The sequence below is a fragment of the Gossypium hirsutum genome, chromosome A02, assembly GCF_007990345.1.
Source record: "Gossypium hirsutum isolate 1008001.06 chromosome A02, Gossypium_hirsutum_v2.1, whole genome shotgun sequence".
NCBI classification, from domain to species: Eukaryota; Viridiplantae; Streptophyta; class Magnoliopsida; order Malvales; family Malvaceae; genus Gossypium; species Gossypium hirsutum.
The window spans coordinates 81615597-81643310 of NC_053425.1; the positions used below are offsets into that span (position 1 = coordinate 81615597).

Genomic DNA, 27714 nt, shown 5'->3' on the forward strand with positions numbered 1-27714 from the left:
GGTAATATTCAGCATGTCAATTTCAACTGTCTTGATGTTAAGCTGCTTTTGTAATTCAGCAATATCTGATTCCTGCTTTTTTAAACCGTAGTACTCAAGCAATTCGCCCTCGAGCTTCAATTCCCTCTCCTCCAGTTCCTTTACTAAATTGCGCAACCTTTCCAGTTCACTTTCATTGTTTTCCATCTCAGTTTCATATATTTTTTCTTTCTCTGCCCTGTCAAATTTGTCAGTTGGTAACGAATATTCAATTCAGCTCCATCGAGACTTGAGGGTGCTTTGGCGATTTGATAATTTCCAGTTTCAAGCCATGAGCAGAGCGAGAATCAGCAGTATCGAATTCATAATTTCCAAAGGTCCGGGCTGTGCTAACCTCTTCTTCGTCATACTCAACTTGTTCTTCCTCTTCCGAGCTGAGCAGTGCATCAATATCATCCGAATCCTCTTTCAAAAAAGAGGATGTTTCTTCTCCCACATCATAAACATCTTTCCTCTCATACTTGCCATCATTGTAATTTGCAAAAACATTTAATCCATTACCATGAAACTTGTTTGTGATAGCCGGTTTGAACAAGACTTGGTTCCTATTATCAGTCTGATTGAAAATAACAAAGATCTTGGGACAAACCTCAAAGGGTTGAAACTCAATGCCATGGAGGGGCGGCAAGTGTTTTGCACATGGAGGAAAAACTACCATAACAGAATGATCGTGCTTTGGTTGTTTTGTACTAGTTCCCTAACAGTAGTTTGTTTTTCTAAAGCTTGTGTAAACCAATCCTGGAGATTGTTTAGTTTATTCTTATTATCCTGTTCTCTTAATATCAAAATAGTATCCTTCTTTATATCAACTAAAGCTTGACCATCTCTATATATACTATCTAATCTTCCTTTAATGTTTTCTATATTGAACTTCAACTACTTCTATAATATGCACAACATGGGAATTTATCAGCTTTCCCTTTCTTATTACAGGTTATTTGTTCCAACACTTCTTCATCATAGTCATCCCCGATTTGCTCATTACAGGTTAGTTTTCCATTGGTATTCATGGTCATTTAATAGATTTAATGAAGTGAGCCTCCATTTTTGTAAATTTTGCTTTAAGAATGAAACTAGCTCGATGTTGATAATCCATGTTTAAATTTTAATCCCAATAGAGATCAGCTAGTATTTTTGACTGTATATATATAACCTCTAAAAATACTACTAGCTGCATACATATCAGACAAAAGAAAAAACCTCCATTAATACAAGCTCTTGTTTTTTTTTCCTAGTTCTTTCTATCTGATTTATCTTGTTTCTAGTCCTTCGTGTGTTTAACATCCTTAGCATGTGTCGTGTCTTCTTGTTTAGATTCCGAACTGTTATGATATATTATAAGACTATGCCGGCTGTCGAAATCATCTGCTTTTTATTTTTATTTTTATTCTGATGTATAAATTATGCTGGGTTGTTTCGAAAAAATTCATCAATAATTATTATAACCTTTTTTTTGGTTTCACTATTTTATTGAACAATCAATTAAATAAATAGTATTTTTTTATAAAATTATCTTTACATGATAATTTGCTGCGAATCTGTCGGTTAGGGACCATTGATGTAAAGTTTAATATAATATAAAATAGAGCCCCAAGATTTTAGAGTCCAATGGCAAGCATCTAGAAATTCGTTTGTGAAACTTCTGTATTGATTTTTGTATTGTACTGAACTTGTTGAATTATAATTTAATTTCTTCTCATTCAGCATGTGTTATAATTTTAAATTAGTTTGGCAAGCACCTTTTGAATCATGATATTAAAATAGTAATTAATATAATTTGTTTTTTTTGTTCTTAAGATCATTATGTCAGGTGTTCCAGAATCAAATGCTCAAGCTTCTCGAGGAAGCAAAAGAAAATGGGTTCCCGAGGAAGATGCAGCATTAGTTTCCAGCATGGTGGACCTGCACAATGTTGGAACATTTAATGCTGATACCGGGTTCAAAGCCGGTTATTTGAACGAGTTGGAAAGAATGCTACAAACGGTTTTACCAAATGCAATGTTGAAGGCGAAACCTAATATTGAATCAAGGATTAGGTTACTTAAAAGGGAGTGGTCAATCGTCTACGACATGCTTAATGGCCAAAACAATAGCGGTTTTGGTTGGGACGAGCATAGGCAGCTCGTTGTTGCTGAAGATGCGGTTTGGGAGTCCTATTTAAAGGTAAGATTATTTCAAGTCTTTATTATATTATTTTTACCAAACTTACGACTAATATGATTTCCTCATTTTTTTAGAGTCACAAAGAAGCCGCCCAATTCAGATTTCGTACTTTCCCTTACTATGACCAGCTTACTACCATATACGCAAGAGATCGAGCAACTGGGAGAGATGCTCAAACAGCTGCTGATGTTCTTGAAGAAATACATGCTGATGATGTACGTACTACAGATATGAATGAAGAGAGAAACACATTCTATGACTGCGAAGCTGACGTCTCTTTAGACGACATGGATGTTTCTGGTACGGATCCGCGAGGAGATCGAGACCAAGGGGGTTCCTCATCTTCAAACAAGAGAAAGAAGAAATCTGATGCTCGTGATAATGTGTTTCCTTCATTTAATGAGGCTGCCACTTTGTTCGGGGAGAAAATCCAGGCCGTTGGCGATCAAATCAGTAGGAGTTTTGCCTCCGAGGTGGTAGTTCAGCAGAAGTCAGAACAACATATGGAAGAGAGAGCTTCAAATTTATATTCAGCCTTATGGTCAATTGAAGGTTTAACCGACGATCAGCGGTATGATGCATTGAGTAAACTTCCCGACCATCCAACTCAAATGATCGTTTTCTTTAGTTTACCTTCAGTTGCCCGATTGGAATGGGTTAGGAGATTTCTTTCTTACCATTAAATATCAATGTTCAAACTTTTTGATGTTGTAAAACTATATAACATATGGATTTTAATGTACAATTTCATTTTCATCTAACCTTTTCTTAATATAAGTTAATTATGTTTATGCATAATATAATTCTCAAGTTATATATTGATTTTAGTAAATTCATATAAGAACATTTTATTATTAAGAATTTTATGAAATTATATATCACTATATAATTATATTTAATATTAATTATTTTAAATTGTATAAATTCATATAAGAAAATTTTTATTATCAAGAATTTTATGAAATTATATATTATTATTAAATTATATGTAATAATTATTATTTTAAATTATACAAATTCATAAACTATAATCATATTAGTTATAATAATTTTAAATTTTATTAAATCATATATTTAATTAAATCATATTTAATATTAATTATTTGAAATTTTCTTTTATAGTATCATATATTATGATTTGAGTAAATTCATAGAAGAATTTTATTTATTAAGAATTTTATTAAATTATATATTTTAATTATAATATATTTAATAATAATTATGTTAATTTATATTTTACAGTATCATATATTATGATTTGAGTAAATTCATATAAGAATATTAATTTTTAAGAATTTTATTAAATTATATATTTTAATTATAATATATTTAATAATAATTATGTTTAAATATGATTAAATTATTTATTATTGATATTAATCTTATTAAAATTTAAATAACAATAACAATAATAATTTACCAAAACAAATTTATGCTAATTATTAAGAATTTTATTAAATTATATATTTTAATTAAAATATATTTAATAATAATTATGTTTAAATATGATTAAATTATTTATTATTGATAATAATAATCTTATTAAAATTTAAATAACAATAACAATAATCATTTACCAAAACAAATTTCTGCTAAGGGTATTCTAGTCATTTTAGTTTTTTCATTATGCTATTACACCTCTATTACACTCAACCAAACACAGGATTACTATTACGCCTCTATTCCATTACATTCAACCAAACAGTTGATTTGCTATTACACAGCTTTTCCATTACACCTCTATTCCATTACACCTCTAATCCAATAGAGCGAACTAAAACTGACCTAGGGTGAAACTTTGGTTGATAAGGTGGTCTCATTACTCGCCTCTATCTCTCTGCGCTTTAAAACATCAGAAAATGGCGTCCTATTTCATATCTAGTGCTCGCTTTTGCACTTCCAAATTCCCAATCGCTGTGCATCTGTCAAAGCCCCTCCTTCTCCCTTCAAAACCCTCAAAATTTCCATTCTCTTCCAACAGATTTATATCTTTCCAAAACATCCCTACCAAATCCCCACCTCCGCTTCTTTCATCTTCCTCAACCTCCACCCCCCTCCAACCAATGGAAGAACTCCCTCCTAAGCTCCAAGATATCATCAAGCTTTACCAGTCGGTTGAAGAACCCAAGGCCAAGTACGAGCAGCTCATGTTTTATGGAAAAAACTTGAAACCCCTTGATGCCCAGTTCAAAACTAAGGACAACAAAGTTGAGGGCTGTGTTTCTCAGGTTTGGGTCAGGGCTTACCTTGATGAAGATAAGAATGTTTTCTATCAAGCAGATTCTGATTCTGTTTTAACCAAAGGACTCGCTGCTTTGCTGGTTAATGGATTGTCTGGAAGGCCAGTCCCGGAAGTTTTGAAGATTTCTCCTGATTTTGCTGTGCTTCTTGGGCTGCAACAGAGCTTGACACCTTCAAGGAACAATGGGTTTCTGAACATGTTGAAGTTGATGCAAAGGAAAGCACTTGAGTTGCTTATTGAAGCTGAGAAGGGTAGTGGGTCTTCGGGTAATGGTCAGATTGTGAATGATAACAGTGAAAAACCTGTTGAGAGTTCAAGTTTATATTCAAAAGCTGATGAGAATTCTGGTGTTGGATCGAGTTCTTTAAAAGGTAGTGAAGAAAGTTCAAATGGTTTGGGAAGTAGAGGAATGAGGATCAAAGAGAAGCTGGAAAGGGAGCTTACTCCTATTGAATTGAAAGTGGAGGATGTTTCTTATCAGCATGCTGGACATGCTGGTGTGAGGGGTAGTGATGGGGAAACACATTTTAATCTGAAAATTGTGTCCAAGGAATTTGAAGGGAAGAGTTTGGTTAAAAGGCATAGATTAGTTTATGGTTTGTTGGATCAGGAATTGCAGAGTGGATTGCACGCCTTGTCTATCGTGGCAAAGACACCCTCTGAAGTTGAAGCAAAATGAAGAGATGTTCATGAATAGTGAAAAACATGGTCTTTTTTAATACATTTTAGTATGCTTTACTTTGTAGGTTCTCCAAAAGTGCTTAACTGAGAAATGAGATTTTTTGTACCTTGGATTTTTTTTTTTTTGTTAAATAACTGCCTGTGTGGCTGTTCTGTTTGGATAACTTTTCAAATTATTCTTAGTTTCCTTATTTTCTCATATACAAGTTCAGGGATTTGGTTTGAAATAAATGCGCAGCTCTGAGGTGTGTGGACTTCAAGGCCTAATCCTACATGAGGGACTGTTACTAAGGTGGAAATGATAAGTAATGCATCTCTTTGTTGATTTTTTCCCTCTATTTAGTTCTCATTATATTCATAGCATGTCAATAATCGATAATGGTATCCGTTTTTCTAGTATGTAAAAGGTTTTTAAAACATGGCTGTTCATTATCTTATATCATTAGATTTAATTGTTAAGGCTGTTTAAACATAATTAAGTTGAAGCAAAATAAGGAGTGGTTATGGCTAGTGAAAAATATGATCTTTTAAAATATATTTGATATGTTTTACTTGTAGGTTTGAAAAGCCGCTTAACTGAGAAGCTGGATTTTTGACCATCCATGAATCAGTTTTGCGTTAGCTGGTTGTTTAAATAACTGCTTGTGAGCTGTTTTGTTTGAATAACTTGTAAAATTATTCATTACTGAGGCTTTCAATCATGTTCTTAGTTTCCATGGTTTTTCATATAGAAGTTCAAGGATTTGGCTTGTAGTAAAAGTGCAGCTGTGAGTTGTGTGAACTTCAAGGCCTAATCCTTAATGAGGGATTGTCACTAACATTGATATGGTAAGTAATACATCTCTTTGTTGATTATTTCCCTCTATTTAGCTCTTTGTACATGCATAGCATGTTAACAATAAAAGATCGTGGTTCTGTTCTGTTAATATGTCAAAGGGAACATGGTTGTTCGTTCTATGTCTATCATTAAAATTAATTGCTAATGCTGTTCGAAGATAATTAAGTTGAAGCAAAATGAAGAGTTGTCATGGCTAGTTAAAAATATGGTTTTTTAAATGCATTTGATATGCCTTACTTTGTAGGTTTACAAAATGTGCTTAATGAGAAATCAGATGTACCTGTGTGGCTGTTCTGTTTCGATAATTTTTCAAACTGTTCATTAATGGGGCATTCAGTCATGTTCTTAGTTTCCTTGGTTTTTCATATAAAAGTTCTGGAATTTGATTTGAAGTAAATGTGCTGCAGCCGTGGGTTGTAGACTTCAAGGCTTAATCCTACATTGGAGACTATCACTAAAATGATATGATAAGTAATACATCTCTTTGTTGATTCTTTCCCACTATTTAGCTCTTTGTACATTAATAGCATTTTAACAATGAAAGATGATGGTATTCTGTGTTATTAACATGTAAAAGGGTATCAAAACATGGCTGTTCATTATTTAATTGTTAAGGCTGTTCATTTATATTGGTATCAGGTACAATCTTATATATTGACAATACGGCACGTTGACAATAGTTCCCATTTCTTTCTTTTGGGGGCCAGTACATAGATTAGGGGGTTCTCGGTTGTAGTGAGAGTCAGATAAGGAGAATTAAAACATTAAGAATTTCATATAAGAGGATGGTGTGTTGAAAATTGATGCAAGATGTTAATGGCATATTAGATGCATAAAATGTAGTTGGTTTTTGCAGGTGGTTGCTTTCGGCTGCTATAGACAGTAGACAGCACATCTTGCATTGATCTTTCTTACTTTCCCAATTTTTGATGATCAATAGTTATGGTAGTGGCTAGTTGTGTTAATATTTATCGGTTATCTTATCACATCTTGTGATACGGGGTTGCGCGCGGACCAAGATCGAGTTGCCAAGTCACGAGAAACTCCTACGAAAACCTTAAACAATTAGATCTGAAACGAAACAGAAAATTAAAAGATTAGATTTTTGAATTTTCAGATCTGAAATAAAATCCCCAAATCAGCAAAGAATCAAATTGAGAATAGAAATAAGTGTTAGGGTTCTTGAAACCCTCAAGGAGATTGTGATTCTGCCCAATTGAACACCGAGATAGTTTTCCCCAAATTTCGACAATCTAATTTCACCCAAAAAGAGTATGGAAAAACCCTAGAAATTGGGGATTTGTGGGCTGATTCCTTAAGATAGAAAAAGGCTGAAAACACAATAAGAACAGAAAATAGATTAGATAATGATTCAGCACAAGTAGAAATAAAGAAAGAATTGACAGTAAGAAATTAAAAGATAAGTCCTAAGAAGCCTTGAAATCTCGAAAGATCTCACAACTCCCTTCAAACGGCTCTAATCTCCCCTCCAAAGAATATCAATGGCAAGAAGAAGGTTGAAGATGGCTCCCACAATCAAAAAGATTGTTAAAACAACTTCTAAAGAAAACTCAAGAGAAAATCCTTGAAGAACTCAAGAGAATTTTCACTCAAATCAAATCTGAAATTTTCAATGTAATTGTAATGTAATGTAGGGTGGCTGGCCAAGCCATATAAATAGGCCTTTCAAATGTTTTCCTAATTTAATTAGAACACTAAAACTAAAACTAAAAAAAAACTCCTAATTATTTTAATATGGAAATTCGGCCAAGGGTCTTTTATTTGGGACTCTTGGACTGAATATAAAAATTTAAACTAAATAAAATAAATAAATAAAAATAAAACTTTACAACTTGGGCCACTTTGATAATTTGGCCTGATTTTCAACTAAGTATGGGTGGATTTCTTGATTGGGCTGAGAATTTGCTTATTGGGCCTCGCCTTCAAGAATTTGGGCTTTTGTGACTCGTATCATTCCCCCCTTCCTCAAAAAGATTCGTCCTCGAATCTGAAAAATCAAATGAACTCGACTTTCCTCTATCGAACGGGACTAATGGCAATTGAGTCCACTGAAAAGAATAGCCATGAGATAGTAAATAGCAACGGAAACAAGCTTGTAGTCCAATCATAAGCATAACAGAACAGGTATAACGCATGTGAATGGACAGATTCAGATTACCATGCAAACAATCTAATTTACTCACCACTGCCTCGTCAAATATTTGAAACAAAGATGGACATGTTTTAAGGCATTCAGTCGTCTCACATTGTTCCCACAAACCATGAATAAATTGCGAGTAATAAATCAAATGGTAAACATAATCGTCACAAGTAGGTATTTGAAAAGATTTACATGGTTCACAGAGTTGCATAATCATACCATGCATTAATCGACGGTCTATAGATTCACTCACACATGCATTATCAAAAATAAGAATCTTTTTATCAACCATCAAAACAGATAGATCATCAATAAATAAAATAGGACAGTCAAGCATGTTTCGATCTAAGTGTTCATCAACACGATCTTTATCACTATCCGAGGAGTACAAAAGTGTTTCAAAGGTTTCAAGCATCTTACCTCGATAAGCAAAAGAATAAGGGTCGATTTTACCTTTTTCATTTAAAACAAACCTTCGTTCATCGGGGGCATAGTGTAGTCGAATCTCCGTTGTTGAGTTAACCTTTGTCAAATGGAACTCAAACTTCATGTACAACCACATAAACTGTTTAAGGCAAGAATATAAATTGAAAACAAATTTGGCAAATTTCGTTACCTTATTCTCCAAAACAGATTTGGACAAATTCAAGGATTTTACACAAGGTAAATCAAGAGAATAACAAATCACGCTTCTTTTCGTAATGACTTTATCAACCACAATCGAAGAGTAACAATTAATCGGATCAAAATGATGGGATCTTTTAAGAACTAAGTCACCAAAAGTTTTATCAATAATTTTCAAATCTGCACTGGACTCGGTTTCTAAAATTTCCTTACCTCGCTTACCTTCGAGATCATGTAGTGTGATTTCATCTTTGCTTAAGTTGATCGTATGAAAGCGTCTTTCATTTGAGAGGTATTGAAGTTGAAAGTTATCTTTCGATCTTTCGGGAACCTGAAAAGTAGCAACACAAGAAAAATTCATATCTTGGTTAGTGGAAACATTCCTCACTAGCCTTTCCTCGTCTTTTTCTTTTGTTTCTTTTTCTAACTCATTTTCTCTTCTTTCTTCAACTTCTTTTTCAATTTTCTTTTCTGTTTCACATTCCTTTTCACTCTCAATCTCTTTTTGCTCTTTTTCATTCTCTTTTTCTTTTTCCTCACTTGTTTTAACAGAATTTCTCAGTTTGATTTGGTCCTCATGGACTTGTTCCGGAGTGAGCGGCACTAAGGTAAGTTTCTTTCCTTGATGCTTGAAAGAATACCTATTGGTACGACCATCGTGAGTGACTTTTCGATCCAGTTGCCATGGTTCTCCTAGCAACAAATGGCAGGCTTGAATAGGCATTACGTCGCACACAACTTCGTCTTGATACTTACCGATAGAAAAGGCAATGCGCACTTGTTGAGTGACCCTAAATTGGCCTTCGTTGCTAAGCCCTTGTAGTTGATAAGGTTGTGGATGCTTGGTAGTGGTTAAGCAAAGCTTTTCCACCATCGTCGTGCTGGCTATGTTCGAGCAACTTTCACCATCAATAATAACTCTACAAAGCTTACCTTGTACATGGCAGCGAGTATGAAAGAGATGTTCTCGTTGCTGCTCGCTCCTTGGTTTTGCCAAAGATGATTGTCCACGATCATGAAAATCATCATCCATTCTAGTGACACGTCGAGGGCCGCGCCTTTGGGGTTGGTTATCCCTATCTTCCTTAATTGGATCTCGATATTGATGTTTTTGATTCACTCGTACCTCATTCAAAGTAGTATTCAATGCTTGAAGTGTAGCATTTATTTGTGTGATTGCAGCAGTATGTCCATCTAACTATTGTTGGACTTTCATAAGTGCATCATTATTATCACCTTTAGACATCTTCAAAACCTGTAAAAAATAAACACTCAACACTCAAAAATAAAAGTTAGCAAACCTCACCATTAATCACTCAAAAAGAAAATTCAAATTCTCAATGAGGTCGAATTCAATCTTGTGAGTTCTTTATCAGAGTTTATATCAACCAATTAGAGAGTGTGAACCAAACTACCAAAGAATCCTAATTTGCACTAGGATGCCAAAAACTGACGAGACACCAATTGATTCGTGTTGCACCGAGGAAGAAGTTGTGCACACGTTTAAATCCTACTAACACAAGAAACAAGAAGGTGTTAGATAACGTAAAGGAAGAATAAAGGTAAACAAATGAAAACCTACAGCTAAGAATCAATAAAAATTGCTGAAAACAGAAAACCCGAAAAACTGCGGAGTAACTTGACAACTTCGTTCGAGGTGTTCCCGATCTCCAAAAATCACGAAATTAAATCTGGAGTGTCCTTATATATTTAATTTTTGATCTGGAAAATTTGGGCACCAAATTCAACCCGCTGAATATTTTTTTAATTTTTTATTGGATTTCGTCTTTTTTCAATTTTTTGACTTTTTCGACTTATATTTTTGCGGGAAATATTTTTGTATATTCAATAACAGTGCCAAAAATATGTATGTAAAATTTCAGATCAATCAGAAAACGTTTACCCACTCAAATGAATTTTTTTCGAAAATTTTTCTGGGTAAAACTGCTGTTTGTAATTTAAAAAATAGAGATCAGTTTAGAAATCAACCAAGAACACCCAAAACGCCCAAAATCTGATACCAAATGATACGGGGTTGCGCGCGGACCAAGATCGAGTTGCCAAGTCACGAGAAACTCCTACGAAAACCCTAAACAATTAGATCTGAAACGAAACAGAAAATTAAAAGATTAGATTTTTGAATTTTCAGATCTGAAATAAAATCCCCAAATCAGCAAAGAATCAAATTGAGAATAGAAATAAGTGTTAGGGTTCTTGAAACCCTCAAGGAGATTGTGATTCTGCCCAATTGAACACCGAGATAGTTTTCCCCAAATTTCGACAATCTAATTTCACCCAAAAAGAGTATGGAAAAACCCTAGAAATTGGGGATTTGTGGGCTGATTCCTTAAGATAGAAAAAGGCTGAAAACACAATAAGAACAGAAAATAGATTAGATAATGATTCAGCACAAGTAGAAATAAAGAAAGAATTGACAGTAAGAAATTAAAAGATAAGTCCTAAGAAGCCTTGAAATCTCGAAAGATCTCACAACTCCCTTCAAACGGCTCTAATCTCCCCTCCAAAGAATATCAATGGCAAGAAGAAGGTTGAAGATGGCTCCCACAATCAAAAAGATTGTTAAAACAACTTCTAAAGAAAACTCAAGAGAAAATCCTTGAAGAACTCAAAGAGAATTTTCACTCAAATCAAATCTGAAATTTTCAATGTAATTGTAATGTAATGTAGGGTGGCTGGCCAAGCCATATAAATAGGCCTTTCAAATGTTTTCCTAATTTAATTAGAACACTAAAACTAAAACTAAAAAAAATCCTAATTATTTTAATATGGAAATTCGGCCAAGGGTCTTTTATTTGGGACTCTTGGACTGAATATAAAAATTTAAACTAAATAAAATAAATAAATAAAAATAAAACTTTACAACTTGGGCCACTTTGATAATTTGGCCTGATTTTCAACTAAGTATGGGTGGATTTCTTGATTGGGCTGAGAATTTGCTTATTGGGCCTCGCCTTCAAGAATTTGGGCTTTTGTGACTCGTATCGTCTTGTGTGTAAAGAAATGTGTTTCACTAGACATTCCAGTGTTGATGATACCCAAAATTCGATAAAGATTATGTGTGAGCCACGTGGTAACTTTTAACCAGTAAGTCCAGAGCTTTGCTGTGCATCTATCTAAACTCTTTGTTTTTAATTGAAAGCTATTGTTGCTTGGTTTGTGAGCAGCATTGAGGGACTGCAAATGTCTTGTATGCAGCTGAGCTGCTGCCATACTACAAAGATAAAGATGTTGGTAACGCTCTATATTAAAATTTATGTTGTACCGTTTTTCTTCAAGCATTTATGGTGATCACCTATATCTAACACAACTACAGACATGGTCCAAATGCATGAAATCTGTGTTTGACACAACCGAGTCTAAGTTCCAAACCTACATGCCTCATAATTTACCTCCCAGGGCTTTCCTAAAGTCAGATTGTTGTTAATCATTCATTCATCTTCTTTCTATATTGATATTTATATTTTTTATAATTAAATTTAAATGTAATATTTTTTATTAAATTAATAACAATTACTTCCGGTCTAAATTTATACCTTGCCTTATTAATCGAAATGATCACACATATTTCCATTGATTTGATGAATTAAAGTAGAATAGTTTATATGTATATGATATTTAACATTTTTTTTATGTCACTTAAATGAGAATGTGAAATGTAACATTATAATATTTGTTATATGTAACTCAGTAAAATTATTACTTAAATAGTAAATTAACACTTAAATTATATTATTATTTCTATTTCAGTGTCTAATTTATTTTAATCACAAGCGGTATCTAAATTTTTTTCCCAAGTTGATTATTTGTTAGTTTTACTCTTAAGTCTATTTTTTTTAAAAAAAATCAATTGAAAATTGTCTTGTGACAAAAAAGATAAAAAAAATTATTTTCTATATATATATATATATATATATATATCTTTACTTTATATTTTTTCTTTCTTCTTCCTCTCATCTTGGTTTTCTTCTATAAATTTGAGCATTTTGGGTTTTATGGTTTCAATTAAGATTTTCAGAGTTGAAGCGATGGTTGAACTAGTCAAGCCATCATACGGTTTGACCAGCTCAATCAAATATATTATTTAAAAAATCATAAAATTAAAAATAGAGAAACCGGTTTAATCGATTTTTTAGTTCAATTTAATTTATTTGTATCGACTTGTGAGTCAATTAGTCAACCCCAATCTTCAAATTGGTAGCCTGATTGGTTCCCGATCCAACAAGTTCGACCAACTAATCTGGTCCGATTTTGAAACGCTAGTTTTTATTGATAAAAAAAACTTTTTTTATTCAATAAGGTTGAGCTGTGAAGTTTAAAAACAAAATTAATTGCCAATGTCTCAATCATGGGAGGTAAATTTTGAGCATTATTGGTATTGCCAAATATGATAAAAGAAGAAAAATAGAAAAATAAAAAGAAATAAATAATGTAAAAAAAAAGAACTAGAAAATGTATTTACCTTTAAAAAATATTTATTTGTTAAAGTTATATTGTGTGGTAGTCTATTATTGGCTAGAATTTTTTTTATTGGGTATAATATTTTTGTGAAAAATGGGTAATGGAAGAATAATTTAAGTATCACTTATAAAAAAAATATTAAATTGGGAAAACTTAATTATAAGAGAGTTACATTGATACATTTTTTTGGTATGGTGAAGATTTGAACTTAAGGTAATTTTATAGAAGGCGAACACTCAACTAATAGGCAACAACTTGGAGTTATGATAGTAAATATATTTATTTATTTTTTGGTACATTGGTAGATTTGATTTACTAAGAACTTTACTAGGAATGTGATAGTAAATTTCAAAATTAGCCTCATCAAATAAAATATATATTTTTTAAAAATAATTTTCAATTATATTTATTATTAACAAAATTTAGTTTATTTTTAAAAATATATAATTTAACTTATTTATTTTTAAGTAATAATAATGTATTTATTTTAAATAAATATAATATAATATATTTATCTCAAATATATATGATTATTTTATAAAAAAATTAACATATAATTAAATTTAAAATTTAATAAGTTTTAAATACATAATATAGATTTAATTGATAATACTTAATAATTTTAAAGATTTGTAGTTAGAAAAAAAGAAGGGTGATATTGTTTCAATGCTAAATTTAATTTCCATTTTCCATTAACATGGGAAAGTTACTTTCTCACTATTATTCAAAACAATCACAATATTGTATTTGAGGTGAAGTGATTCTAAAAATAACTTATATTATCGGGAAAGTCAATATTTTTTTTTATTAATTTTTTTGATAAATGATCATTTTTCATCATGCAAAATGCCTTCGTATTAAAGTTTAAGAAATTTAATGCTTCTCGAGTAAAGCCTCAAGTTCAATTTTTATAGATACAAAAAATAATTTTATTTTATTTTATTTTATACAAAAAAGAGGAATTAGAATAATTACATACAAACTTTGCCTCTACTGCAATTACCCTCTTGCAATCAGTAAGGGTGGGTTTGGATATACCTTAAGCTACTATGTAATGTGTTTAGCTTATTTTTTAACTCACGTTACAGTATCGTTATAGTATATAATCTCATTATCACCACTATTATTACACTAATCACAAATAAATGCACCGCTCATCGAAACCTATTATAAGACTAAATGGAGGACCAACGTTACAACATTTGCTAGATGGTCACCACATTTGTTGCCTTCCCTTGGTTAATAAAATTTCAATAATCATCCAACAAAATACTCTGTGAGTGTTATTATAAAGAAAATAATATTAAGAGAATTTTAATTTTTTTTATTTTAAAGTTTAACTTAACTCGATTTCAAATTTAATTAAAATTTAATACGAAAATACGAGTGGTAGCTGCACTATTGCATGTTTGATAGTGGTATGTATAATCTCCTAATTCAAGTGTTATGCATGTTAACCAAATTGAAAGATTAATATTTATTATATGGATTAAAAAAATATGATTTATATACTTTATGACATATAAAAATTTTTAAATATATTTTTTATAAATTTCTTTTTAATTAATGGGATAATATATAAATTGGTCCTTAAACTTGTTTATTTGTATGTATTTGGTCTTTAAATTATTTTTGGGACCTAGTTGGTCTTTGAACTTGTATTTCACTATTAATTTGTGCTAACATAGTATTTTTAATCAATATAGTAGTGCCACATGATAAATTCTCAAAACACTACATGACAAGCATAAGTTATATATTATACTTGTCACGTTGTATATTGAGAGACTGCCACGTGACACTATAGATTAATTAGCAATGCTATATTAATACAACTAACAATGTTAATGCAAAGATAAATAATCCAAATGGTGGTCAGAATTTTAATAAAAAACCGTATTTATAATCTTTAAAAGTTGGCCGTATGTATATTCCTTTGTTCAATAAAGCTCACAGCTTTTACCGGCAAGTGGCTCTTTACAAAAAATAAATAATCGGATTTTAAAAATACAGAATTAATCAATCCTTAGTCAAAAGTAACAGATTAAACACAAACTAACGGAGATTTGAAGGCAGTAGCTGACACGTGTCCTGATGTATCCAGGTTTTACATTTTTATTTTATTTTATTTTTTAAAGTTGTGGTTTTTTATTTTTTTTATTTTTTTTAAAATTTAATAATAATCATCATCTATCGCATTTGAAAAACATTTTCTTGTCATTTCTAGAGGGAGAGAAAGGGAGGGAGGGAATAGTGACAGAGTGAAGCATTTCTTAGATGATGCAACTGACCAAGTTTCAGCGGAAACCCTAATTTTCTTGAATGAGGTTTGTTTTTTTCGCTCTTCGAATTCTTTTTATTGAGATTATTGGGATGAAGTTTTGGTTTTTGATTTTGGGTAATGTAAGTTTTAGTTGTTCCATTTTAAACTTCTCTTGAATTAATAACTAAGAGAAGAAGAAAAAGATGAATGGAAAAGGAAAGGGTCAAAATTAACTCAGGAGTTGGTAGGCAGGAATTGTTGGGTTTTCTTTGTTTAGGAGTTTTTAAGCCTTTTATTATTATTATTTTGGTATCAATCCTAGTAGGTGTTGAGAGAAATGTGAGTTCAGTTGTAGTCTCTGGGTATTTTATAATGTTTTTGGTATTAGAATTTGAAATTTGCTGTATTCTCATTACATTAGGAAGTAATATAATCAATTTTTACTATTTGGGCAAAGTCTAGCTTAACTTAATCACCTTTATGCACTATTTGTTGATTTATCGTGGACTTTTTCCATCTTATTTGATGACACAGACGCACCCTTACGGTGGCATGTAATGAATGATTTGGTAGAACAGTTATATCGTTCTTTGATTTTAGTTTAGCATAATATGAAATTAAGTGTCCATTGCAGATGACTACTTTTCTTATGATTGACCTCATAGATTTTTTACTGAACCCAATAATCAAATCCCGAATCATAAAACTTGGACATAATTTTATAACTGATTGAGGTTACTCTGAGTTTTTGATCATGTCCATTTTTGGGGGGCATTGATTTGCTGGTGTCTGACCCCTGGTTCAACTGTTTTTAAGATGTTATTTGGTGTTCAAAAACTACTTGACTGCCTAAACCAGGGAGAACAATTGGACTTTAAGCATTATTATATGGTTTAAATACATGTATGCTTGAGATGTCCAGCATGTTATGTCATTTTCAACATTCTAACTTGGGTCAATATTTGCTTAGAGAGGTTAACCTGCTCTATTGTATGTTCAGCAGCTTAATTGCACATTTGTTGCTATTCAGCTTGTTACATAAAGCCTAGTATGAGGAGAATAATGTGGTTATTTGTTTAAAGGTTTTTGGTTTTATCCTCGTATGCTTTTTTATGATGTTGACTTGATTTCCTGTGATAGAAGTGTCTTTCAAGAGCTGGAAACACCTTCTTTCTATGAAACAATTCTATCGGAAAAGCTATAATGTTTAGAGTCTGTGGGATGTTGGGAGGGTAGATCTTGATTCTTTTTTTAAGCATTTAATTTCTCTCTCAAATTTAAAATCATGCATTTTAGGTATTTTACATCTTTTGTTTTGAGTCATGAGACCTTGTTCTTGTGATTTTGTAGAATGCTATTTCACCTAACTTTTGTTCTACATGGATGGTAATGGAATACTCTGCATGTTGACTGTAGGTCATATTTGGATGGTACAGAGTTATCCCCTCTTACCCCTCACTTGTAAGATGAATACAAGAGGCGGTCAAGTATCTAAGGGTCAGAAGTCAAACAAATTTCAGGGTGGGGGACCAAATTGGATTCTTATTGCTGGTGGTGCCTTGTTAAGTACCTTATCAATCCGCTTTGGTTGCAAGCTGAAGCAGGCACTTGACTCAAAGCAACAGTACGATGCTACTACTAACTTGAAAGGTAGACAGGTATCTATTGCTTCAATAATTTGTATCCAATTCGTAACTGCTAAATTTTGGGTTTGTTACAGGGAACAGAACTTCAGACAGGAGGAGACCATCAGGTTGTCGTTTACAGTCAAATATGTATTCCTTTAGCCAAGACCATAATGCTTGTTTCAACTGCATGTCAGGTGTGTTGCAGCTATCTTATAAATTGAGCTGTCCAAAGCTTGTATATATAAGCACTTGCTGTAGTTTGGGTCTGGGATGATAAAATTTGTAAATATAAGCTTGTGTGTGTACACACGCATATAAGCACTTGCATATTGGCTTTAAAGAGAAGAAACAAAGTCTAGTTTTCCTTGCGGATGGAGCCTTTTGTGAATTGTTGTAACCTTGAATTGCTCACCTTACAGTATTAATACTTGGCAGCTTCAGTTTCTTATAACTTTTTAATCATACTTTGAGCCTCGAGGTGGTCATATGCGACTGACACTGGTCTTTTATGAAAAACGAGAAGTTAGATCAACATAGTTCTGAAATGTTGGGTAGCATTTGTATTTCCCTTGGCTATATTTTGCTCTTCATATTGAGAGGAGGTCCATTTTAAGTTCCTTAAAGCGCTCTAGTTCTTGCCTTTCATAATTTGGCTCGTCATAGATTGATAAATTCTCCAACGCTTCGACTCTTTTGGTAGTGAAAGTCAAGGTTTACTTTTGTGTTTATTATTATCATCATCATCATCATCATCATCATTATTATTATTATTATTATCTATCGGTTTCTTATATAAGTTTGGTTTCAAAACAGGAGCTGGAAGCATAGGGGAGAAGCACCCACCAGATGGTCAGATGCCCGAATCTGAAATTGCTTTACCTCTGGTGACAGTTCCTTCGACTGATTTTAACAAGGATAATGGTGTCATGTGGGCTTCGTCTCCCGATCGCCTTGAGCTGCCCCGAAAACCATTCCATCATTCTAACTGCTCCGACTCGCCATGTGTCTCAGAGTCTGGCTCTGACATATTTAGCAAGCGGGAAGTGATACAGAAACTAAGGCAACAGCTGAAGAGAAGGGATGATATGATACTGGAGATGCAGGATCAGATTGTGGAACTGCAGAATTCACTGAACGCTCAGGTGGCGAACTCAACTCATCTACAATCACAGCTGGATGCAGCAAATAGAGAATTGTTTGACTCCGAGATGGAAATCCAAAGGCTGAGGAAGGCAATCGCAGATCATTGTTTAGGACATGTTGGCACAAATGAGAAGACTTCAAATGCTACAACTTGGCCATATGACATAAGAAATGGACATGGCAATGGGTACGTTGATGTAGAAAGCAACTTGGGATCCCCTGAGAAGGGAAGGGGAGATGGGGAGAGAATTGAGATGCTGAAAAGAGAAGTAGGAGAGTTAAAGGAGGTGATAGAAGGAAAAGAGTACCTATTGCAGAGCTACAAGGAGCAGAAGATGGAGCTCTCCATGAAGATCAAGGAGTTGCAACTGAGATTGGATTCCCAGCTTCCCAATATTTTGTAGGTAATGATTAGGTTTTTGTGCATTCTTGCTTGTCTTCCCATGTTTCTTTCTTTGATTTGAGGATAAAAAAAGTATAGTATATGCCTCTTTGTCTCGTTTCTTTCCCACTATCATTTGGGATTAAGATTCATGTTAGATATATATGTTCTTTGCATGTGCATCTCTATGTATGAGAATGAGATGTGTAAGAGAGAGAGAGGGAAAAACACAGTACTAGGCACCATTATAGTGGTTTTGTTAATTTTTAACGTTTTTCTTGCTTGACCACTGCCTCCTTTCTTGTAGAAATCTTAAACCAACTGCTCTTTTCCTTTTCTAGTTGATCTTGTTGTCTTTTGTAGACATGAAACTATATTGGTGAGGCATACTGTATTTTTCAGGGAAAAATATTGTTAATCTAGCAAAAATGCAAGCAAAGGCATACCGAACAAAGAATAAAAAAGTAAACTTGTGGAGTTATTTACCGGTATACCCCTGAATTTATTAGTTGGGCTAGATTCTAATCGGATTGGACCCATGATAATAGATTTTTAATAATAAAATGTTCACTTTACCCTTTTAATATTTTAATAATGCTCAAACATGCTTATGGATAAAATCAAGTTGGTGAATGTAAATATATTCGAATTCACGACCATTTGATTCTTGACATTCAAAGCACATGCCATTCTTGAGGTCCATTTCCAAGTTCCTTTACGCCTTACCTATCAAAATCTATCTTACCAGCTTAGTTCATAGTTGTCTTGCACAAAGAGTAAACGAAGTGATCTGCTTTGAATTTGCCCATTTGGTTTGGGACTGGGTGACTGACTGTACACAACATTTACCGGGGTGAAGCAAAGCCGTCAGTGCAGAACAAAAATGGTGAGCATAATGAAACTGTCCTTGTATGCCTTCACTACGTGTTTTCTTTTACAAATGAGGCAAAAAGAGATTAATGGAAATGGAGATACCAAAAGCACTTTATGACTTATCTACTGTTCAAATCAAACTCCCCAACTTCGCGCCAGTCATTCTGCACACTTGTATCTCCATTTTCAGTTTCCTCATCGTTCAAGAAATCTTCAGATGGTTCCTTCTCATCCCTCTGTGCATTGCTCCCCCATCCATTCATTATCTCATCAGGGTTTACGCCCTGAGGCTGCTCCCTAATGTCATGACCAATTGCAAGGTTGTTTCCTTGAGACCCAAGTGCGTTTGCCCTTATAGGTCCTCGAGCCATTAGTTCAGCATGAGCTTGTGATTCAGCTCGAGCTTGCTCTGCCTGAACCATTGCTGCCATTCTCAACTTAGCCTCATGAGCCTCTCGGCCAGCCTTCTCCCTGGATTCTATTTCTGCTCTCAAATCAAGCAACGCTTTCTTCTCTTCTTGGAGAAGAGCTTGCTCAATCATCAGCCTTTCCTCAGACCGGAATTCCCCCACACCTCGTTTGCGAGATATTATATTGAAGGCAAGAGCCTGTTTCTCAAATGTGGCTGTGAACTCTACAACTTTAGCAGCAATGTTGTTATCCCACTGCTGGGAGCGAGATGGCATCTGGCCAGTTGTGTCTGAATCAAGAATTTTATCATCCTCCTCTGCTTCATAGTCTGCTACTACATGGTAAGGTAGTAACCTGACAGTTTCACAACATAAGTTTAAAAAACAGAGAGAGAGAGATCAAATTTTTATCCCAATATGATTTTGCAATTAGCAGACAACAGCTTGCTTTTCCTATGCTTCACCATATACCTTTTTTTCCAAATAAAGTTTGTAAAATATTTGACCCAAAAATTTCCCATGTATGAGTCCCCATATTATTTCGAAAATATTCAATCAAAAAGTTCAGGAGAATTTTCCCTTGCAGCTATATATGGCATGTATGCTAGATTTCATTCATCATAAAGGATTTCATTTTCACAATAACTACTCCCTATTTCCTTTTTCTTCTCTTTTTTGTTTCTCCATGCTCTCTCTTTGAAGGAAATTTGATTAAAAAAAACTTCAGAAAAATGCTGATTAAGAAGGAAGCACTGTAATGCAGAAACTTTGAAGCATATATCAAATCTCATCAAGAGGCCAAATCTAAAATAGCAAGGTCCATGTATTATCCATGGATAATGTAAAGCTGTGCTCACATAAGATGCGAGAAAGGGAGAAAAATTGGGAGGAAGAAGGTAGGGAGAACCAAAAAAATTTCAAACTGCATGCATGTGTGTGTATTTCCACAATTCCACATTCTTGGTTTTATTGAATCATACAAGTCAAAAGAAGCAAGGAAACAAAAAGACATTCAATAGCAAAAAAAATTTAGGAGCCTGAGGACACTAAATGAAGCACAAAAGTTGTCTCCAACTTCAAAAGTGTTTCCTGAAAAACTCTTAGTCCTGTATAAAGCGGAAATGAACATGCATAGAGAGTCCAGGACATGATGTTTCAAAAACCATAACCAAGAGGAATGCAAAACAAAGTCTGAATAAAGGGTGAAGTATCTTGTGAATTGATAGCAGGACATGAGGACATTTGAAACCCTATGAAAGACTTGGACATAAAAAATATTATTTAGTCACTCTGCCAACTCCAATCTATTCACGCAAATACAAATATAGCAGTTTGCTTACAGGAACACAAGAATGTTAGTTGCCACTCAGTGATTTTGACAGCCAAGCTCAATGCAACAGGGATGGTACAATCTTATGAATAAAATTTAAGCATATAAGAATATTGATCTTTTTCATTTATTTATTTAATAATTCACACTTTTCCCCATGAAACAGGTGACAAAGCTGAAAGTAACTAAACTTTCTAGCTGAAAGGATTTCTGCCAAATGGCGATTTGCTCTGAAAATGAACATCTCTAAAAGTTTTTAACTGATGTAATTCCTATGTGCAGAGAAACCATGCAAAAAGCGTATTTCTCAAGTATTTTCCAACCATATGTAGGTGAATCCCATAAATTCATCCACCAAATCGCCATGTGTCAGAACACGTCATCAATTTATTCCATCTTATGCATATGAACTCCAATTGATTTCTAACGAAGACATGCGATTAATATACTCTTCTAGATATATGTCTTCAATCTCAGAAGAATTAGACAAAACAAAAACTGACTACATGAAACACATCAACATCAAATTTGATCATCACTTTAACTCCCACATTTTCTGGAGATCTCATTTATAAACAAATCCCAACATGTCAAAAAGCATAACATTATCAGATATAACCTATTCCCATATCTTTGTAAATGGTCCTTCAATCCTAGTAGTACCGAGAAACTTATGCCAGTAACAAATAAAAAATCCTAATTTCTTTACAAGATATAACATACTATCCTAACAATAGAAATCTACCCAAATTCTCACAAGCTGATTTGCAAGCCTACAAGTTTCTACTTTCTATTAGAAAATAACATAAATCTCCTTATAAATCAAATTCACAAATGCTAGACATACGAGCCCAGGTTCAATAAAATAGTAAAAGGAATCCATTACTCAAAATTCCCATCTTTTCAGATTCACTCGAGGAGAAAAAAAAAAGGAATTAAGAAAACCTATTCTTTCGCTTCCAAGAAGGCTCATTTTTTTTTACACCCCAAAAGGGAAAAAATGAAGAATCAAACAAACCCAGAATTCCATTCCCAATGACTTGCATAAAAAATTAAAGAAATTCTACACAAACCTCTCACAGGCATCTTCAAGGGAAGAAAAAGGCCGCTTGAAATCTGGGTGACAAACACGCCAGGCATCCTGATAAGCCATCTGGAGCTCCGCTTGATTCAAGGGTCGGATCTGCTTCTGCTGTTGGTTTGGTTGCTGTTGCTGTTGCTGTTGCTGTTGCTGCGGCGGCGGCTGTGGTTGTGGCGTTTGTTGCTGTTGTTGTAAATTAGGGGAGGAATTAAGGTTAGGGTTAGGGTTAGGAATGGGGGTAGAATTAGGGTTTTGTTGGATGCTAATGGGACGATGATGAAGAACACCAGGAGTAGTACGTAAATGGGCATCTATGTTTGAAGGGAACCTAGAAATTGCTTGTTGCTGCTGCTGCTGTTGTTGGTTTTGTTGGGCTTGTTTTTGAAGTTGTTGTAGGAGAAGAAATTGTTGTTGTTGTTGCTGCTGCTGTTGTTGCTGCTGTTTTTGTAAGAGAAATTGCTGCTGCTGCTGTTGATGATGAGCCATTGCCTTTGCTTCCTCCATTTCTCAAATCTTTTTTGCTTTGTTTTTCCTCTGTTTTGGTAAAATAAAAGGAGGAAGTAATTGCGGGGGAAAGCCAAAGAGTTGGGCCTTGGAATTCATGAATTATTAGATACAGTGCGGCAACGAAACAATCTATTGGGCCCACTTAACACACATAAATCAATTATAAACCTATTACTAAATAAATTTTCAATTTCCCCACTTAATTAGATAATTATAATTTGATGGCTAAATATTTTGAAATTATCTTTTCGTCACCTGATTGTTAAATTTTAATTCGTATAATAATAATTTTAGTCCTCAATTTTTATACTTTCTATCATTTTGATCCTAATTATATATAAAAAGATAAAAAAAATGATATTCTTTTTAAAAGTTTAGAAAATTATAAGAATTAAGATTAAAATAGAAGTGGATAAAATTTTCAAAAATAGATAAAAAGAGAAAGAATGAGGGAAAATTGTTTTTAAATCCTCCAATGTTTTCTTTGTATATTATTTGTCTAAAATATTAAATACCCATTCTTTAGAAAAAAAATCAAGTTGTTTATTAAGTGGATGTCCATCAACATCAATATAAGTTTTGATATACTTTAAATTCTAACAATTAGAAGTATCTCTACTTCATTTATATTTCTTATGCTTATAAATAAAGATTTTGGAGAAACTTTATAAATATCCCGATTGATCAACAAAACTCTGTCTTTTACTTTCCTAATTTAACCAATTTAATCGTTTTTAAATCGTCCAAAGTTCTCTTTGTATATTATCTGTATAGAAATTATCAAACACCCATTCTTTAAGAAACTATAGAAAAAAAAATCAACCAAAATTATTGGTTCTCTGTATTTTAGGTAGCATTTAGGAACTAGAATTTGGATTTCAAAATTTTAACTTTCAGGTTTATTATTTATGAATTCATCACTTCCAAATTCATTGTTTGGAAATTAAAATATTTGAAATTCAAGATTTTGATTTAATTCAAATTCATTGTTCGGATAATTTAAATTTAGATGTGGATTTCAATTAAATCTAAGTTTTAAAAACATTTTTTAGTTTAATTATTTAGGAGGATTTTGAACATTGTTGTTTAAATTAAGTTGGACTAAACAGTCAAATTGAGAATCGGTTAAGGTACCGATTTAAAGAAAGGCATTAGAGTGGATGATCTAGGAACCAACTAGTGTGTAGGTTTGGAGAAAGGCATATTAGACTAATTTATTGGGCTGAACCAACAGTCAAACTGATTAAACTTGTTTTTATCTATTTTTAAATATTTTTTATTTTTAATAATTTATTCAATTGAACCTATCACGTATGTCGAACAAGTTGAATCAAATATTGGTGGTCAAAAAGGTTCACTTACTGATCCAATTTTGAAAAACTTGAGTTTCATTGATGATGTATTATAAATAAAAATAATTGTCTATTGTTTAGGTTTTAAAGGAAGTGTAAAAGGACATAGAATAAAAAAGTTCTCATATTTTTAATCAATCTTAGCTTTTAAAAATTCTCAATTTTAAAATGAATTTTGAAATTTAAAATTTAAATCTTATAAAATTGGACTTGGATTTACCAATATTCAAATCCAACATTTTATTTATTGGCCAAACAAATAATTTGGATTCATAAATCCGAATCCAAAATTTTTCCTCAAATTTAGGTATTCAAGTATCACATAAATGAATTGGAAATTTGAATTGAGTTCGAAAAAAAATTTGTGATATATTTTGTTTTGTTTTTTTTTCTTTCTAAAAAATGGCATTAGTCTATTTCTAATATTAGTTTTGGATGTTCTTTAAGAACATGAAACTTGACTCGAAAATATTATTAATTTAGTTTCAAGAAACACTGAGAAGGCATATAATGATATAACACTTTTTTTTTGTTTTGTTCTGTTGTTACTTTATTATTAAATTCTATTAAATGATCTTTTTCTTTATTTCCCATAAATACTAGTTCTTCAACAACAACATTTTCGAGATTTTATTTTTCTAGATTATTTTATATAGAATTTTCTATTTTTAATTGAATTTTTTTATAATTTTTATATAGAATCAAGGTCAAATAGATAGAAAGTATAAAATTTGAAGTCTAAAATTGTTATTATACTAATTAAAAAAGTGTCACTTATCCATTGGGCAACTAAAAAGGACAACTTAAAAAAATTAGTGACCAAATTGTAACTTTTTTAGTTAAGTAACCAAAACGAAAACTTATCCTTACTTCAGTGACTATTTATGTTGTAACAACCCTAACCCGTATCCGTCACCAGAATAGGTTTTCGGAGCATTACTAGAATTTATAGATCATTTAACAAAAATTCACTTCATATAATATTCATACCTGAAATCAATCAAATTTAATCATAATGTCCCTTATGTGAGCTATCAAGGTCCTAAATATTTATTAGGATTAAACCGAAAACTCAGAAATTTTTTTGAAAATATTTAAAAGTTTTCAACACTGCAGAGATCACACGGCCGTGTGACACATGGCTAAGACATACACTCGTGTCTCTGCTCATGTGGATGAAATAGGCCATTTTCCCTAGCCTCATTTCTTGCCCAACTTGTCATCAAACTAACCAAACATTTTAGAACATCAACATTATAAAGCAAATTATGCATACCAAAATACCAAAACACATATAGGTGAATATTTAATCAAAATAACCTATACATGCCATTATAACCAGAATCACATTATCCAAAATTACCAATAGAACTAATAGATAGTGTGATATAGCTTCGACAGGCTTCCAACCCATTCGAGCTTCTGATAATCAATTCAATGCATCGTATAAATAAACATATTACCATTCAATCAATCTTGGCACTTGCCTAAGCATCAAACAACAACACTTGTTAGTGTACTTGCACATATTTCATATAAATTCAACATTGATATACTTATTTTCTCGACATGTCACACTTGAGTTTAATACTCGTCTTCACTTACATAATTTCCTTTTATCAACATATTAAAGATAACCATATATGTACATGTCATGATACATATCATTCTCTTACCGTTTCTTCATAAACATATATCATTCATTTCATTATATCAATATTTCATGTACCATAATTTCCATGTGTTTCATGTATATTTGTTCCGGTAATAGTTCATATTAAACTTAACATTAATCAAATTCCATGTACATATACTTTCTACACCATGTGTCCATATAACATGTACAAATCATTATATATATTTCAGGCATATACAGGTAATAATTCATTTTGTACTCATATTGTTTCATATTAGAATTTTACCCATTAAATCAATTAAAGTATTGATGATTACATAGGTAGTACACTCAAGATGTAAAAACCTATAATCATAGATGAACATATTCATCAAACAAATTCCATGTTCATATAGCATTATTTCATACTTCTATACATCATGTATCATCATTTTCATGTATTTCAGGAATATTTGAGATATAAATTCATTTAAACTCATATTTCTCATTTCGAGAGTTTATATCCGTTGAATTATTGAAATTTCGATTGATACTCCAGTAGTATACATAAAGTGTATAGATTATTAACCCCTCAATTCCTTTTCAGAGGTACCCATTAGGGTACTTATTTTGAGAGCACATTTCCGAGCCACATATCATACAGTAGGATTACTAGTCTAGGCTAAGTTCTGTTTGTAACGCACACTCTCGAGCCACATATCATACAGCAAGATTACCAGTCTAGGCTAAATCCTGTCTGTAACATATGCTCTAAGAGCTTTGTCAGGATTACTAGTCCAGGCTAAATTCTTTCTGTGAAAAATACTCTTAAGAGCTTAATCTGGATTACCAGTCCAGGCTAAATCCAGACTTTAACATATGCTCAAAGGCTCAATTAGGATTACTCGTCTGGGCTGAATCCTTTCGATAATAAGGTCAATAGGATTACTCGTCCGAGCTAAATCCATTCTGCAACAAATGCAGGATCTCACTCCATTTGGGAAATCACCTTTATCTATCGAAATGCAATATCCATACGGAATTTAACTCTTTTCAAATATTCCGAGCATGTGTTCATTTCTTGCATTCATATAATTCATATTATATACATGTACTAATATTCCACATTCTAACTAATACAAAATTCAATCTTAACATATTTACATGCTCAATTAAGTTACACGAACTATCTGACTAAATTACAAAAACACTAAGTTTTAAGGGCATTTTGGTAATTTTTTATTTTCCCCGATTTTCACCCGGTCTTGATCTAAATTAATAATTTCATTCAATTTATTAATTTAGACAATAAACAATTCATTCCCCTCAATTAGGTCATTTTTGACATTTTTACAAAATTGCCCCCTAAAATTTTACTTTTATTCAATTTAGTCCCTGAGCCTAAAACATACAAATTAGCCATTTTTAATATATACTCATGCTAGATGAATATTCATATGTATATATACATATATATATATTTTCCTCTTCCTCTCCATTCCACATCCTTAATATATATAATTCCACTATTTACTTATATATTCATATCAAGCTGTCCACTTGAGTCATAGTCACTAAATTATTTATATCTTGAGCTAAAGAATTTTAAATAAAAATCTGCTTGATGTTTTAGAAACTAAACTCAAATATATTTCTACCATAAAATTTTTAGAATTTATAGTTTAGCCAATAAGTACAGTAAAATCTTCAAGTTTGTCCCTATTCTGCTATTTGACAGCTTCGACCTTTGTTCACTAAAAATTAATTATCTCTTAGTACCAGATTTGGTTGATGTTCCTGTTTGTTTATATTTAAAATAGACTCATTAAAAATTTAAAAATATAAATTTAAACCCCCAAGTATTTTTATACAACTTTTTAATAATTTTCCAAAGTCAGAACAG

General features: G+C 32.4%; 4 protein-coding genes across 12 annotated transcripts; 2 read left to right on the forward strand and 2 right to left on the reverse strand.

Annotated features, from left to right (window-relative positions):
- Nucleotides 1-247: 247 nt before the first annotated feature.
- Nucleotides 248-697, reverse strand: LOC107952362 (transcription factor bHLH144-like). Its single transcript, XM_016887621.1, has one exon. It carries the CDS (start codon nucleotides 695-697, stop codon nucleotides 248-250), a length of 450 nt encoding a protein of 149 aa, XP_016743110.1.
- A 3281-nt stretch (nucleotides 698-3978) lies between these two features.
- LOC121209895 (sufE-like protein 1, chloroplastic/mitochondrial) lies at nucleotides 3979-6568 on the forward strand. 9 transcript variants are annotated; one of them, XM_041081796.1, is made up of 3 exons: nucleotides 3979-5769; nucleotides 5857-5953; nucleotides 6208-6568. In XM_041081796.1, the coding sequence occupies exon 1, from the start codon at nucleotides 4062-4064 to the stop codon at nucleotides 5121-5123; it is 1062 nt and encodes a 353-aa protein (XP_040937730.1). In that variant the 5' UTR covers nucleotides 3979-4061; the 3' UTR covers nucleotides 5124-5769; nucleotides 5857-5953; nucleotides 6208-6568. The 9 variants fall into 9 exon arrangements, with proteins under 9 accessions (XP_040937730.1, XP_040937733.1, XP_040937723.1 ...); XM_041081799.1 differs by having other exon boundaries at nucleotides 6371-6568; XM_041081789.1 differs by having other exon boundaries at nucleotides 3979-5430; nucleotides 5684-5953.
- Nucleotides 6569-15400: 8832 nt separating this feature from the next.
- LOC121208508 (uncharacterized) lies at nucleotides 15401-18983 on the forward strand. The gene is made up of 4 exons (XM_041079369.1): nucleotides 15401-15554; nucleotides 16907-17140; nucleotides 17211-17312; nucleotides 17932-18983. Exons 2-4 carry the CDS (start codon nucleotides 16918-16920, stop codon nucleotides 18663-18665), a joined length of 1059 nt encoding a protein of 352 aa, XP_040935303.1. The 5' UTR covers nucleotides 15401-15554; nucleotides 16907-16917; the 3' UTR covers nucleotides 18666-18983.
- Nucleotides 18984-19530: 547 nt separating this feature from the next.
- LOC107950658 (putative mediator of RNA polymerase II transcription subunit 26) lies at nucleotides 19531-22965 on the reverse strand. The gene is made up of 2 exons (XM_016885540.2): nucleotides 22330-22965; nucleotides 19531-20281 (listed from the first exon to the last, which is right to left on the reverse strand). Exons 1-2 carry the CDS (start codon nucleotides 22839-22841, stop codon nucleotides 19636-19638), a joined length of 1158 nt encoding a protein of 385 aa, XP_016741029.2. The 5' UTR covers nucleotides 22842-22965; the 3' UTR covers nucleotides 19531-19635.
- Between the last annotated feature and the right edge of the window lie 4749 nt (nucleotides 22966-27714).